Genomic DNA, 15,839 nt, shown 5'->3' with positions numbered 1-15,839 from the left:
CATTTTCTCTTTCCCGCAAGAGTTCTGTCCCACATGTGTATAAGCCACTTCATGGGCTGAAGGCATGTACCTATTTTGCAAAGTATCTGATGCATGGGTACCAATTGAATGGCCATGAGAATTTGGCACTTCTTGGCTGTCCATTGTGTATGATGGCGATTTCACGCGGTATCCCAAATGCCAAAGGACCGTTTCCCCACTAAGGAGAGGGAAACAACCGTGCTCTGATACCACTATAATACACCCGGCTAGGTGTGAACGTTCTTGGATACTGTCTTGTGAAGTAGATAGCACATCAACACTTAAGCAGTGGACACTGCATGAAAGAAATTGCACAATGACACCACTACTAGGGCCATGATGAACGAGCTGAACCCCCCCCCCCCCCCCCCCTCCCCTCTCTCAATACTGAGTATATTATTGGAGTATTTTAATATGTGCAAAGTTCCAAGGGCTTGCCTTCCAGATAATCCAATGCAATGCAAGCATGAAGACAAGTTACCCAAACAAAAGTAATGTCGAAGTAGATTGTCGATGCCGTACTCGCCGAATGAGTCAAAGTAGCCTGGCCACCAATCTCATACACGTGGAGAGGGGAGTGAACGCGAAAATTGTCGTTTCGAGACCATGCACAGAGAGACTTTCGTACTAGAGCATGGCTCACACCCTCGCAGAGACGGTGGCTCAAGCCTCCCTAGTGCGAGTACTCAAACAGGTACTTGCACATGAACAAAGCCGATACTGGTGCGCGGTGTCAATAGCAGGTACTCAAACAAGTACACTGGTGCTTGTGGATAGCCCAGTCCTTTTAGGTTGTGGTCAATGGGAACGGATAATCAACGACCCCGGTTCGGAGAGCACTTGTGCAGCCTGCACCAGTTATGGGAGGGGGATGGGACATAGGAAATGCGGGCTCGACAAAGCAATGCGTTTTTTCTTTTACAGAATGCGCCGGTTTACAGCACTTACAGCAGGTTCTGTAGATGCAGGATGATATTCAGTAGGTGCTTGTAGGTATAGTTAGGGTTTCATCATGTACTTGCAGGTGCATTTAGGGTTTCAGCATGTACTTGTAGGTACAGTTAGGGTTTCAGCTTGTACTTGTAGGTACAGTTAAGGTTTGAGCAGGTACACACTTAGGTACAACAGGTACACTAGGCGGCTACAACCGGTACAACAGGTACATAGGTACAACAAGTACAACAGGCGGCTACAACAAGTACATCAGCCAAGAGGAAATCCTGTGAGAGAGAGAGTCAACTTGTAGAACGATAGCCCAGCAATGATGTGCTTCTTTTCCAATGAGAGAAAGAAAGAAAGATTTCATTAACGTCTTCCAAAAGACCGAACTCGGCCTATGAGACAAATCAGTGTACCTGTGTGGGGTATCCTCTGTCATCCCAACAAAATGAAAAAGTACTGAACTAAAAAGCTGAATCTGGGTGTGCAATAAGTACAATGAGTGGGGGAGGGGATGGAGCTCTACTACTAGGAGAATGCAAAGCTATGTGCATGGAGTATACAATCATGATATGCAACCTAGCTAGCTCCATCTTGTACCATACTGGGGGTATAAAATGGTATACATCAATGAAGGGGGTGTCCACAGCTCCCTGAATAACATGCTTGGGTCTGCTCTGAAGCGAGACAGTCGCTCCGCACCCTCTCTGTGAAACTGAGCTCTGATCTCTGTCATCTCTCTCTCTCGTATAGGCGTGGTGTCCGAAAGCGAGGTGTCCTCTGTCTCCTGCGGGCTCTGAGTGTCTCTGCTCTCTGGAGAGTAATTCCCTGCTGTGTAGGGGCTGGGAGTGGGGTGGATCTCTGAAAAAATGTAGTAATTTGTGTCTGTCATCCCCCCTCTGGAGCTGTCTAAGCCTGTAATGATGTCTCTGTGTGAGAGAGAGAGAGAGAGAGAGAGAGAGAGAGAGAGAGAGAGAGAGAGAGAGAGAAATGAAATGAAATGTTATATTAACGTCTTCAAAAGGCCATAATGACCTATGAGACCAAAAAGTTACATCATGGTGGATCTTTTATTTATTTTATTTTTTTTGGAAAAACGATCCTTCTATTAGTTAATGAGAAAACGCCATAAGGCTACAAAGCTCACCTCACAAGGAGGGATAAAAAACACACAGTGAACACCTGAGCTCCACCCCCGTGGCTGGCCGCTCTCTGGGGGGGGCTACCTAGTAGTACATGTGGGAGGTGAGAAGAGCCAAACTGGAGGCCTATAGTGCCAAGTGACATCCTCGCCCCTCACGATGAGGAAAGGGCCAGGCTGCCAAGTGCGGAGGAAAGCCTTGCGGCGACCTCTCATGCGATCCGAGTCGCCCTGAAGTTTCCCCTACATCATGGTGGATCTGATACAATGTCTGGATAAAAAACCAGAAAATGAAAAATAAAGATGATACTACTGGCACCTAGAAAATGAAACTGGAACTGGAAGGTAAACAGAAACCCTTATAGGGTGTGAATATAGTGAGGGGGGTGGGTACGCTATGGAGGTGAGTGGAGTATAGTGAGGGGATACAATCATGTGGGACGGGGGGGTACACTATGGAGGTGCCTCCATCTCATAATATATGCCGCATCGGACGCTCAATATCCTCTGAGGTCAGCACCCTGACTGGGTGTCCCGCATGTCTCGCAAGAATAATCCGAATCCGCTGCTGCAACCTCCGTCTATGTTGGGATGCCCTCCTCCGTAGTCGTGGGCGTTTGGACCACCCAAGCTCAATCGCACAATCAATCAGTGTACCGCTGGTGTGGGCGGTATCCATGTCCTGCTGTTGCCGTGATCCATCTGGCGCAGTGATGGCTGGACTAAAGAAGTCTGTAATGTGCCTCTGAGTTTGGCTCTCTGTGCGCCTAAGCAGGCTATCTCTATATCTCCGCAGCTCAAGCAAGAACAATCCCAAACACCTCTGGTCCTGGTACCCCACGACTCTGGAAAGTGGTCCAAAACCCTCTCTGAATAAACAGTGGAAACGACCACGTATCTCATAGTATGCAGTACAACGGCATATATAATGTAGCTCTGTCTCTGGCTCCCCATGGCATACTCGACATATCCTGGCCTCAGCTGGTATACCTCTATATCGGCCAATCTCAATCTCAAGCTGGTGTGAGGATGTGCGAATCTGACCAATAGCACATCGTATTGCATGAGACAAGTGTACATCCATGTAACTGGGTCTGATCACAAAACCATCTGCTGTGAGCTGAAGAAAATGCTCTCTGTAGAAAGCCATCTTCGTGCCCAGCTCCTCAGTCGGCTGTATCCATGTCCTCCTAATGTCCAGCTGAACTAAATCCTGACGGATGAGTGGTAATCTCTGTCCGTGTGAGAGTGAGAGAGGGTGCCTCCAGAGAATACTGGAAGGGAGGCAATCTGTCCATGCTAAAACCATGTGCCTGGAACCAAGATGTCATCTGTCCATACCAACAAGCCGTGTCTCCCTGTAAAGCTAACTGTCGGGAGGACTCAAGGGCGAGGCGTGCATATGTCCACAAGCCATGTATGTAGGAGACTGATCTCGTAAGAGCCTCAATCACCAGAGGGGCAGCCGCCAACTCTGCTCGAATAATCTCATGAGGTACCAAGGCCTTGGCTCTAATAATCCTAGCAATCATAGATACCAAAGGCCTCTCCATACCTCTCCACCCGCCTGCGCTGTGATGGCCCACTGAAGGTCCCCATATCTGCACTCCATAAAGCATAGCTGATGTCACTAGAGTGTCAAAAAGTCAAAGTTTCGTTCGAGGTTCCTGAAACTGAACCTGCGAACACATCCTCTCCAAACCACCCAAGGCTGCATGTGCTCTAGTCAATCTAGTCTCTGCTGCTCTCCTCATCGAAAACACTGGCCCACTGAATACTACCCCAAGATATGTATATGCATCTGTATACTCCACAATCTCCTGCCCATATGTAAATGTGGGAGCTAATCGTCTAACCCACTGTGGCGTGGTGTTAAACACCATAACCTTGGTTTTGCCAAGGTTGACAGACAATCCACTATCATGTGCAAACTCATGTAAAGCATCCAGATGACGCTGCATACCCTCAGGGGAGTCAGAGATCAACACAATATCATCAGCATATAACAATAGTGGGATCCATGTACCTGCTAGCTGGGCTCCTTTGTCCCCCAATCTCTCAATGTAGTCAGAAGCCTCATCCACATACATACCAAACAATGAAGGAGATAACGGGCAACCTTGCTTCACTCCTATAGTGGAGTGAACCAAAGTAGAGACCCCCTCTGGGGTGCGTACCTGTCCTGCAACTGATCTATATAAAGCCATAATCCCCCATATGGGCTCTGTGGTACCCCCATCTCCTGTAATCGCCTCATCAATCTGGCTCTGGGCACTGTATCAAATGCTTTGCGGAAGTCCACAAAGCTACAATAAATCCGTTGCCCATGCGACCTGCCCTCAATAATGGCCCGCAGAGTCAAGATGTGGTCAAGAGTAGAGAAACCTCTCCTGAACCCTGCCTGTCCCTCTGCTCGAATGCCCTCTCTCTCTGCCCATCTACTCAACTGCTGCTCAAGAATGGATGCATACAATCGTGCTAGTGTGTGACCAATCATAATAGTGCGATAATTCCCTGGCTCCATAGGGTCCCCTGACTTGAAGATAGGCACGATGGTGGACATACTCCAAGTCTCGGGTAAGCCTTCACACATAGCACGATTGAACATCACTGCTAGAAGCTCTGCCAGCATGTCTCTCGCATGGATAAAGTGCTCAGCGACCAATCCATCATGATCATATGCTCTCCCAGTCTTCATCCTATCAATGGCCTTCCTTACCATCTCTGCGGTGGTAAAGAAAGTACATGTCTGTGGGCATGGTGCTGGCGGGTCAGGAAAAGGTGTCTGTCCAGGAACTGTATATAGAGATGCTGCATAACTACCCCAGACCTCTGTAGAAGTGATGGCCAAAGCAGGGGAGGACTCATGAAACAAACGCCAAGACTCCCTCGAATCCTGGCTCAATAACAACTGGTATAATTCCTGCTCTAGCTGAGCAAGGAAGGTCCGCTTCTTCCTTCGCACAAGGCGCCGGAAGGCAATACGTGACTGTCGGTGAGTAGTGACTCCCAAAGCAACCTCCCGCTGCAGTCGGGCTCTTGTCTCTCTGCACTCCTCATCATACCAGCTGTTCTGGGGCATACACCCAGGACGCTGTCTCTGTCCAGGCTGAGTATGTGCATATGCCTCTCTTGCTGCATCCTGTAAAGTCTCTGTCAGTATATGGGTCAGCTCCTCCAAAGGTCTCCCTGGCTCCTCTATGTACAGACGTCTATAAATCCCATCTCTATAGACAGCATCAGTCTCTGAAGTAAAAGTATATGGAGTGTGATCTGCCCCCTCGTGTCCTCTGAGCTGTGGTAAAGTGAAAAGAGATGGTCAATGTCAACAATGCATGATCCACTACTACCCCAATGGGCCGAGATCCAACTGTGAAGTCCTCAATGCATGAAACAAAGCTCGGCATAGCCATAACATAATCCACTGTGCTAACACCATGTCTAAAGTAAATCCAGCTGCTGGCGGAAACCTCTGCAAGCCATTAAGTATGGCCAACCCATGTGTAGTCCCCATATCTACCAAATATCTCCCATACTCTGTGCACTCCACATCCTGTGAGCGTCTGTCTAATCCCATATGCAGAGTGTCCAGCTCTCTCAGCATCTCCTCTGAGGTATCATAAAAGGCTGTCTGGCGGTTGCCCGTCCGGGCATTAAAGTCCCCTAACAGGATGATGTCTCCATCCCTAGAGAACTCCCATATGTCATCATCTAGCACAGAGAAAGGAGACTGCCCTCTAGGTGCTGCATATGTCGATGTACTAGGAGCAAAATAGCATATGGCAATATATAGGAATCTGCTTGTGTCGGCCCTCAGTCTCACCCACATATATCTGGCCTGATCATCTCTCCGAACGATGTGTAGAAGCGGTTGCAGCTCCTCCCTGAAAAGAACTGCCACCCCCCTCGATCCTCTACTACTGTGTACCGATCTCGTCCCTACTCTGCAAGCTGTCTCCCATCTGTATCCTGTCACCTGTGGCATCATCTGACCAGGGGCCTGGTGAGTCTCCGAGTAGAAGACTATATCTCTATCTCTAAAGCTGTCCTCAAAGGCACCTACATCAAGTCTGAGGGATCCATTGCAGTTCCAAGCTGCCAGCTTTAATTTGGTCCCATAGGTCTCGCACCGTCATGTAGAGCGTCGCTCCACGATGACCACCCTCCCTTCTCTATAAAATGCTATCTTTCCCTTTTCTCTTGCCGCCCTAATCTCTGGCATGACTTCCTTCATATGTGCAAGCTGTGAAAGAGTAAGATCGTCACCAAGAAAAATGCTTGTATTCTTTAAAGTGGGTCGCCTCTTCAAGAACTCCTCCTTCGCCTCAATAGAGGGGAAGCGAAGTATGAGAGCTCTTTCCTTTGATGTTTCCCCGTTGCCTCCGCTTTTTTTGCCCACTCTCCAGGCTTTTGCGTGTGCCGGACTGTCAATCCCCATCAACACCATAAGCTCTTTCACCTCCTCTTCAACTTTATCCCTGTCTTTAAGGCCGGTAATCCTCACATGATGCAAAGCACGTGTACGTCGTCATTGTTCCTCTTCCAAAGTCATGTTAATGATTGTAGGTGTAGGGGTTGTTATCTCCTTACCTTTACCCTTCTTGGCGACCTCTATCCACTTCACCACTTCATCCAACTTTTGAAACTCGTTCGAATAGAACTGTTGGCATGTTTCAGAAGTTTCGGACAATCCTGGTCAGGCATGGGAAGCAGATGGTGGTAGGGAATCCAACCTCTACAGGGGGAACTGCATATCACTGATGTGTTGCTATTCGCAGAGAACTGCAGCTTGCAGCTGCTGCCAAAGTGGGCTGCAGGTTGCTGTGTTGCAAAAATCCTGCACATGAGAGCAATGGGCTTGAGTGAAACTACGGATGACCAACAGAGTGCAATGTGACTTGTCGTCTGAAGGACACAGGATGCATAGCCTCAGAGTCAAACTCTACCTGAATAAAGCCAGGGTCAATGAAGTGGATATCAAGGATGCGACTGTGCTTACTGAGAAGTGCGAATTGTAAGTGGTGCGCCAAAGTGGATCATGGGCTGGTCTGCTACCAAAGAATCATCTTTAGTAGATAGCATCTCTATAACAAAGCTTATCAAGGATTGCTAGTGACTCATGATCAATCAATGATTGGGTCATTTAGCATATGATAATCTTAGTGATTATATTTTAATAGAGGAGTCCTAAATGGGGAGTCGGAGGCAAAAAGCCAACAGCCAATGTTGGTCATGTCCACTCCCGGCTAGTTCAGGTGTGAACCCCGCTTACTCATGGGCACTTTTTCCCTGTGACTGGACACAGGTTTTTTCCCCGTGTGAACACACTTATGTGTGTTGGGCACTTTGCCCTAGGCCTTTTAGTACTCACTTGTACTTTCATTTCATATCATTATTGAGTACATCTTTTCCAGCACTCTCACGTTTCTCTGTGCTTGAGGTTGTGTGTGTGTGTGTGTGTGTGCAGGCTAGCTTCCCTCCTACCCAACATTGGTATCAGAGCCTGGTTAGGGTTAGGGTTAGGGTTACACCCTGTTGCTCCCAAACATTAGGGTTAGGGTTTGCCCCTTGCTGCAGCCTATTGCACACTTTAGACACCACACACTCTCTCTCTTATTATTATTTTAAAAAAAAAAATAGTCGTGTTCTTCTCTCCCTTGCTGTTCCGGACCTGTAGTGCCCGGCTGCTCATGCCCTGCGTCGTACGACACTGCCCAGCTCCTCCATAGTCCACGGTGCCTCAGATCTGTGCGCCTCATATTTGTGCGCCGACTTGTACTGTCGCCTCCCGCTGACTGCACTTTGTGCCTCCCAGTTCGCTGCGCCGCTTGTGCCTCCAATAGAACCACCCTCAGCCGTCGCCCTGTCCCGGCCGTTGTGCGCCGCTGCCGTTCGCCGTCAGATCTGCCATCGCCCTTGCATTGTGCGCCGTCGTCGACTGTAGCGCAGCCATCGCCTGCCCGCCGTCGCATCCGACGCCTCCCCGTCGTTGCTGCTGCCGTCTGCTTGGCGCCGCCTTCACCGTGCTGATCCAGCCCATATTTGCAGCCGCCTGCACTTTGCCGTCCTGTACGTGTGCCTGCACTTTGCCGTCCTGTACCTCCGCCCTGTACCACCGCCGTACGACGCCTGTCAGATCTGCACCTGTCAGATCTACGCCGACTTCACCTTCACCTTCAGATCTGCCCAACTGCAAGGTTCACCTTCAGATAAGGTTAGTGGGATTTGCAAATATCTGACCTGAAATTGCACATTCTGCTTGTTGAAATTTGGGGCTTTTCACCATTGAGCTTGCAATTGCAACATTGGCACACATTGGCATTGATTTCAGCAGATTTGGTGCATAATTGCACTAGAAATTTGGGGATTTTGTAGAAATTGGCACTATTTTGCAGAAATTGGCACTATTTGCAGGCAATTTTGGATATTGCAGGCACATTTGGTTGGCATTGGAGCATTTCCCCAAATTTTTGGGTATTATAGACACATTTGGTTGACATTAGGGCATTTCCTCCAAATTTTGGGATATTACAGGCACATTTGGTTGGCATTGGAGCATTCCCCCCCCCCCCCCCCCCAATTTTTGGGCATTGCAGCACTTGATACAGGTAACAATCGCATTAGCACATTTACAGGTGGAGATCCGGTTCAGATGTGGTCTAATTGGTTGCCTAAAAATTAGGGCTTTTCTACATTGAGCCCATTTTTTGAGCATTCGACCAATTTACATTTGATCTGCCAGGATTTGAGAACTTGCAGCTCTTACAGTGATTGTGTTTTTCACGGCACATGTATACATTTGTGGTTTGCTGCAGTATATGTATGCCATTGTGGACACTTTGACAGATTTGCATCATCGTGCAGTACACTTGCAGTTTTGGGACATGCATATGTATTTCTCCTAGTGGGAGTTCCCTTTCAGTCCATTGGTTATCCTGCTATTTATCTCCCGCATTCTTACGGTTTTGCTGGACATTACATACTCGTGGTGACTAGTGACAGATTTGCTGTCCTATCATGGCCAACAGTAATAATGACCTCTTTGGACTGCTATCTCAAGAGGACCAGCTCAATGGGGACAACTATCCTATGTGGGCTTATATGATGCGTCATGTTTTGGTTGCTAAAAATGTATGGTTGTATGTGGATGGCATTGAGGAGCGTCCTCTTGCACCTGCTCTAGCGGAAGGTGAAGTGATTCCCGCTCATCCTCCTGCAGGTCCACCTCCTCGTCTTCCTCCTACTCAGTAGCAGCGTACTTGGGATGCTAGGGATGCTCAGGCCCATGCATTGATTGCTCTCTCGTGCCGCAGGCGTATCATTCCGCACATTCGATCTTGCACCACTGCAAAGGGTGCTTGGGATACCTTGGCGGCATTGTATTCAGGTCGCAATGAGGCTCGTGTAGCTTACCTTCGGGGCAAGCTTGAGACTGACCGCATGCTTTTGAAGGTGACTCTATCGATCAGTACCTTACGCATGTGAAGGACCTATGAGAGCAGCTCATTAACATTGATGAGGTTTTGACAGATAGCTATCTTGTTCAGACAGTTTTGCGCAACTTGCCTGACTCTTATCAGACATTTGGCACCACTTTGCGGTTGTTAACTGGCAATGCACCTAATGCGGTCACTTTTGACAACCTTGTGACTCTCTTGCTCAGTGAAGAGCAATCTCGTTCCAACAGGAACAACATGATGTGTGTTGAGTCAGCAATGGCTGCTCCTTTTCGTGGGAATAAATCTGGGCCTAAACCTAGCCCATCAAATCCTCCCAAGACAGAGGACAAGCCTGAAAAGAAAAAGCGTTGTAACTATTGCAGGAAAACAGGGCACACCATAGAGGAATGCAGGAAGCGTATTGAGAGTGAAAAAAAGAAGCGGCATCTTCTTCCAGAGGTGTAGATCAGGCCAATTTGGCTACACGTGTCAGCCTTGACACTTACATCTTCATTGCCTGCAGAGATGTCTTCTGATGCCATTGCTTTTGATGACTATGCTTTATAGTCTGTACTCCATGGTATGCATTGTCTGGCAGATGCATTTCAGGGGGGATTCTACTTGCCCACATGTAGTTAGTGATGCCTCATGGTCACTTATGCTTGTTGACCCTTATGCTGGTCTATGCTAGAGGCTTTCTCTTATGTGATGTCTACTGGAGATGCCTTTTATGTTGTTTTCCCTTGCAGCGGGATTGTTTCTACAGTGTTGACATTGTCACTTTCTCACATGTGATGTTTACTGGGAGTGCCTTTTACACACTTGGCCAGTGTTGGCTTGCTCTCATGGTTTTGACATGTCACATGTATATTATTCATTGTGGGATTATGCATCTCACATTTGCCATACATGCCACTGATCATGGCATCGTTGAGAGTTTACCTATCCTCTCATAGCATTGGCTGATGCCCGCCTCGAGCCCCCACTTTTTCTCCCCATTTTCAGCTTTTCCCATTGCTGAATTTTTACTTTATCAGCCCTACCATTGCTGATTTTTTTCCTCATTGTATCCTCTATTGATGAGTTTTACTTTTGCAGCTTACATTGCATGTCTCACAGGCATGACTTCAGGATCCTGTTGCCTTTATACATGCGTATATCTGCTACCTCTTCTTATGCTTATCACTGGTGCAGTTACAGAGCATTGATGTGGATTACATGCAGTTCAGCTTGGCATTTGGTACTTGCCTTCAGGGGGGTATTATGCGATGCCTCTTGATTTGATGCAGTTGATGTCCACATGTTCTGGTGATGCATTTATGTACTACTGTGCTCTAGCATTAGCACTATGACATTAGGGATTCTCCTTTTCCCCGTCATATAGTGCTTGCTTTTTCCATTGGCACTGCAGTTCACTCTTACTGTGGAGCATAGTGCAGGGCAGCATTCACAGCTTTATCACCCTGCTGCTACCCGTTCACACCATTCACTTGAGGGGGGTTTGTTGGTCATGTCCACTCCTGGCTAGTTGAGGTGTGAACCCCGCTTACTCACGGGCACTTTTTCCCTGTGACTGGACACAGGTTTTTTCCCGTGTGAACACACTTATGTGTGTTGGGCACTTTGCCCTAGGCCTTTTAGTACTCACTTGTACTTTCATTTCATATCATTATTGAGTACATCTTTTCCAGCACTCTCACGTTTCTTTGTGCTTGAGGTTGTGTGTGTGTGTGTGTGTGTGTGTGTGTGTGCAGGCTAGCTTCCCTCCTACCCAACAGCCAAAGATCAGCACAAGCTGTCGTCAAGGCACACAGCTCAAGAGGAAAGAAGATGGAGAAAGGGTGGTACTGGAGCAGGGGAATATTGAACTAGACCAAGTAGGGACTTTACATCAACAGCGGGCAGTGCAACTGGGGATTGGAGCAGGAGACAATTGAAGGGCTGAGAGACAGCAGAATAAAAAGCAAAAAATTAAAATAAAAAAAGGGAAAAATCTTTCCACAGCTTCCTATTGATGGATGCACTTCAACCAACCTGCTAATCAACTCCAAGAAAATCAAAGACAGCGTTTGTCTGACGAAAAATGGACTTGAGCCTTGTCCAAGCCTCATGAGAGCTCTTAGAAGAGCTAACTTGTTGGATTTGATTATCTGCCATTCCAAAGATGATAAACGCCAGAGCTTTGCAATCAGCATATTCATTGAAAATCAAGATCCCTCCCACTTGGTTTTTTCTCACTACCATTCACGTACCCCAAAAGTCAGGTCTCATTGATGACACCATGCAAAAATGTTGGAAGGTGCAAAGAGTCATTACTTTCGAGCTCGTTGGATTAGAGACAATAAAAAAAGACTAGTGTTGCATTTCTCCAACACAAAAAGCTGGGCATAGCACTGGCATATCCACCAGCAGCTCCGGGGCAAATTATTTGTGCAGACAAGATAGCTAGCGACCTTGCTTCCAAGTTTCAGAAAGCCATCTTTATATGCCTGGTTCAAGTTTTTGAAATAACTTCCCAGGTATGATGGTTATCCCTTGTGAATCAATGATTTGTGTGTTTCACCTGCTGGTTTTTATGTCCATGCCCCCTGCATCATCAGCAGAAATTTAAAATAAGAACTCATTCCCCTCAGATGGTGTGTAGAAATAGGTTGTTTATTTATTTTTATCTAAGATCTTGAAAAAATCTTTTGATGTTTTTGCAGGTGCAGTAGTGGATTTGAGAGAGCTTATCACTATCCTAATGCATTGCAATTTGGTTGAGGACCTGCAAGCTGAACAGTGAGTGAAGCTGTTTTTAAAAATATGTGGTGCATTAGTCAGTACAACGGTGGTATCCCCTGGGCTTTTGCAGGGAAAAGCGTGACCTCAATTTTTACTTAGTAGGATAGGAACTACTGCTTGTGTAAATCTCGAAGTTCACTGTATGCAAAGGCTAATAAAATTTGTACATGCATGCATGCAAATGCATTTGATTGTTTGACATTGAACTGTAACTTCTGCAAATGTTTAGTTAAAGTGGCCAGTCTTGTTTTTTGAGAAGCAATGAAACTTGGAGGATGTATGAAAATAGAAGCCTGCATTGTGAGCATATTAACAAGGAGTACTGCTGCTAATATTAGTCAAATGAAACACTTACATAGCAGCTAAACCTATGTTTACCCACACGGATGAGGTAAAGCTGTACCCTTTTATTAATACCTTTTCACAAGCTTCCCAAAGCATTCCAAAGGTTCATTGACCACTCCGATTCACTCGCAAGTAGAACCTGTGTGAGCTTTATCAAATAAAAATAAAAATAAAAATAATCAAGGGACTTAATGCTGTATACATATGTGCATGGGGGGATTAAACAAACTGTTGTTAAATGTAATTTGTTTATGTAAATTTATGAAGGGGAATTTATAATTCAAAATTCAGACATGTATACTTATAATTGTGTATTAGAAAAATAAAGAAATTACAGATTGTGTAGAGGATATTGGCTTCATGCATGGCCCCATACACCCTATAGAGATTATAAAAAAACGGTTTGAGGCTAATTGGACCACAAGAGGGTGGGATTGTTAAAAAAACCCCTTATCTCCCTTATGGTTACACATCTTATTCAAGTTTTAATCCCATACTATCTCTAAAGAGGTTCTCCTTGGTGGGCAATAGACAATAAGCAAATAAGCCTTGAATCTTTCATTTTAGCACTCACGCTTTGATGCTCATAAGCCCAAACCCTCAAAAAGTCCCTCTTTGGGTAGAGTTCTCTAACTTGACCATCCCTTTATATCCTTGTGTTGTGTTCAGATGCTTTACCAATCCTTGGGCAAGTTCTTGGGTTATAGACTAGACATGATGGTTTGGTACCCAAAATACACCTTGATGTTTGTGTTGAAATCAATTGGCATAAGTCTCTTCAAGATTTTTTATCTCGAGTGATCCAAATCTACAAACAATAAAACAAAAAATCATGTATAACAATCTCCCCAAAATTAGTTTCTTTTAAAGCATCCAAGGCAATATTTTGAAAGATTTCCATTGAAGGCAAGCTATGCTCAATGCTATAAAAACGAGAAGCTAATAAACATCTTCTTTGCAAGACACTACTCTTTTCACAAAACCCAATATTGTTGAGGATTTTGTCTCAATCACAAAAGGATAAAAAGAAGTTGCCACCCGACCAAACCCACTTTCACCCAAAAAAAATCAACTCATGAAGAGAGCCAAGAAGAACCTTGGCCCTTGTGAGACAAAGCTATTTTCCGGGGTTGAGGCACATAGGCTTTGGGCATGCACTAGTGGACATATTTTACGAGAAGTGGCTATATAAGTCGGTTAGTAGGCAGCTATTGTATCCTTTTTGAGATCTTGATCATTTGATATTATAGTCATCTTGTCTTCTTGGAGTACATGCTACTACCACCTTAGGCTTTCATGGAAGTTGGCCTATGATCTATCATGTGTAGGTTAACACATGGCTTTTCATGGATACAGCTTAGATCCATTTCCATATCTTAGTTTCATTATGATCTTCTTTATTGCATTGGTATTAAAGCTCTTGACTTGGATCTTGATGTTTTGATTAAGGAGTGATTAGTGTTTAATCTATTAGATTAATGTTTTTATACAATTTTTTAGATTTTGAGAGGATTAGTAGTAAGATTATTATTTAATCATTTTTAGTGTGTTAATTACCATTTTTAGAAACCCTAATCTACACTGTTTTGATAATCTTTGTGATAAATGTTTTTTAAATTTTTGTATTTCTTTGTTTTCTTGAAATCTTGAAATCAGTTTTTTTTAAAAATACTAAACTTACTAGTCTTTCTCTATCCTTGCTAAGATCCATAGGATTCTATGCATTTTTGGGAGAGATTTGAGGTTATCTGCAAGTTTTGGTGAAAACTTCATCGAGAAAGTGATATAGATTTCAGATTTGTTGTTGCAAAAATTGTTCAAAGATTGATGTTCAGAGTTCAAATTTGTTATAGATTGATTGGTGCAGAATTTACAAATCTTGGTGCATAATTTTCAAAGTTTGTAAAGATTATTATGCAGAATCAAATCTTGGTAGTAGTGAGTGATTCTTGATCGAACCTTTCATTTATCTTGATTATTTCTTGCAAGAGTCTGGTTCCTTTAAGCGAAATTGTTACTAATTGCAAGAAAATAATGGATATTGCTAAAAAATTATGCAAGAAAGCAAGATGATTAAATCTTGGTGACATTAGTGCAAGATTATGTCAACAGTTTGTTGATTAAGTATCATTACGATAATTTCTTGATCAAGAACATGACTAATAATAAAGACTAGTGTTAATCTTATGATTAGTGATTAATCTGGATGAAACATAACAAATCAAAGTAGTTTGGACAGTTTATTGATCAAGAAAGTTATTAACAATAGCTTATTAGTGAAGACCTTGTGATTAGTGACTGATTTTGATGAATCTTGGTGAAGCCAAGAAGTTTACAATAAGCTACAATAGTTAATAAGAGATTAAGTGGATAGATTAATCTCTATTAAGTTGGTTAGTAATCGCAACAACTGACCAAAGATCTTTAAGTTTGATTGAGACCTATTTTGTTAAGTCTTGGTACAAAAGAAAGCTTAAGAAGGTTTACTTGATGTTTTGGAAAACATTTTTTTGAAGACTTTTGAGGTTTGCAATCTTTAATAAAGCTTTACACACGTCAACAATGTTTTTGTCACACCTAAAGTTCAAGTAGATTGCTCTGGTTTAAGGCTTCATAGTAGGAAAGATAGAGGAGAGTTTCAAGAGCATTAACGTTTAGAGATATCCTCCCTCAATATATTCAGCATTAACATTTATAGATTATCCTCCCTCAATATATTTAGATCTTGGATATAGAGCATCAGCGCTCAGCTGTACATAGAACAGCTTAAGGCGTGGCAAAAGGCTTGAGCTCAGGCAGGCGCTCCTCCTCCAACACGCTTAGCATACTTCGAGAACCTTGCAATCCTTCCAAAAGGCTGACTGCAGGCCAGCCTTCTGGGACTGGGATACTGGCTTGCTGTTCTTGGGCTTGGCCATGGTGCAGATAATGTCATGGGAGAGGCTGACTGCAGATGATAGAAACCCTAAGGCACTTCAGTTAACAGTGCACAAGCGCAGTTTTGAGTGCATAGAGAGCGCACATTTCATCCGTAGGCGCATTTATTTATTTTTTTTAAAAAAAAACAACAACAACAACAACAAAGCTTCATCGCCGTTGGCTGAGCATTTCATCCGTTGTTTGGTGCATTGAAAAAAACGTCCCCACAGGCTTAGCATGGAAAGTGATGT

General features: G+C 44.7%; 1 protein-coding gene across 6 annotated transcripts in view; it reads left to right on the top strand.

Moving 5' to 3' along the window:
- Positions 1-12,610, top strand: part of LOC147611219 (uncharacterized) — a 121,674-nt gene extending 109,064 nt beyond the window's left edge. For 5 of the 6 annotated variants that reach the window (XR_015263990.1, XR_015263989.1, XR_015263991.1 and 2 more), the window contains exon 13: positions 12,246-12,610. Coding sequence is in view for 1 of the 6 variants with exons in the window: in XM_086785886.1 (XP_086642012.1) it covers positions 12,246-12,254 (9 nt within the window). In the remaining 5 variants the exon portion in view is untranslated. Of the gene's footprint in view, positions 1-11,294; positions 12,060-12,245 lie in introns of all 6 variants that reach the window. The other variant, XR_015263988.1, reaches the window with a different exon arrangement.
- The last annotated feature ends 3,229 nt before the right edge of the window (positions 12,611-15,839 follow it).

Source organism: Cibotium barometz, chromosome 48 (assembly GCF_041138505.1).
Source record: "Cibotium barometz isolate CiBa-2024 chromosome 48, ASM4113850v1, whole genome shotgun sequence".
Taxonomy (NCBI): Eukaryota; Viridiplantae; Streptophyta; class Polypodiopsida; order Cyatheales; family Cibotiaceae; genus Cibotium; species Cibotium barometz.
This window is presented reverse-complemented; position numbering and strand designations above follow the sequence as displayed.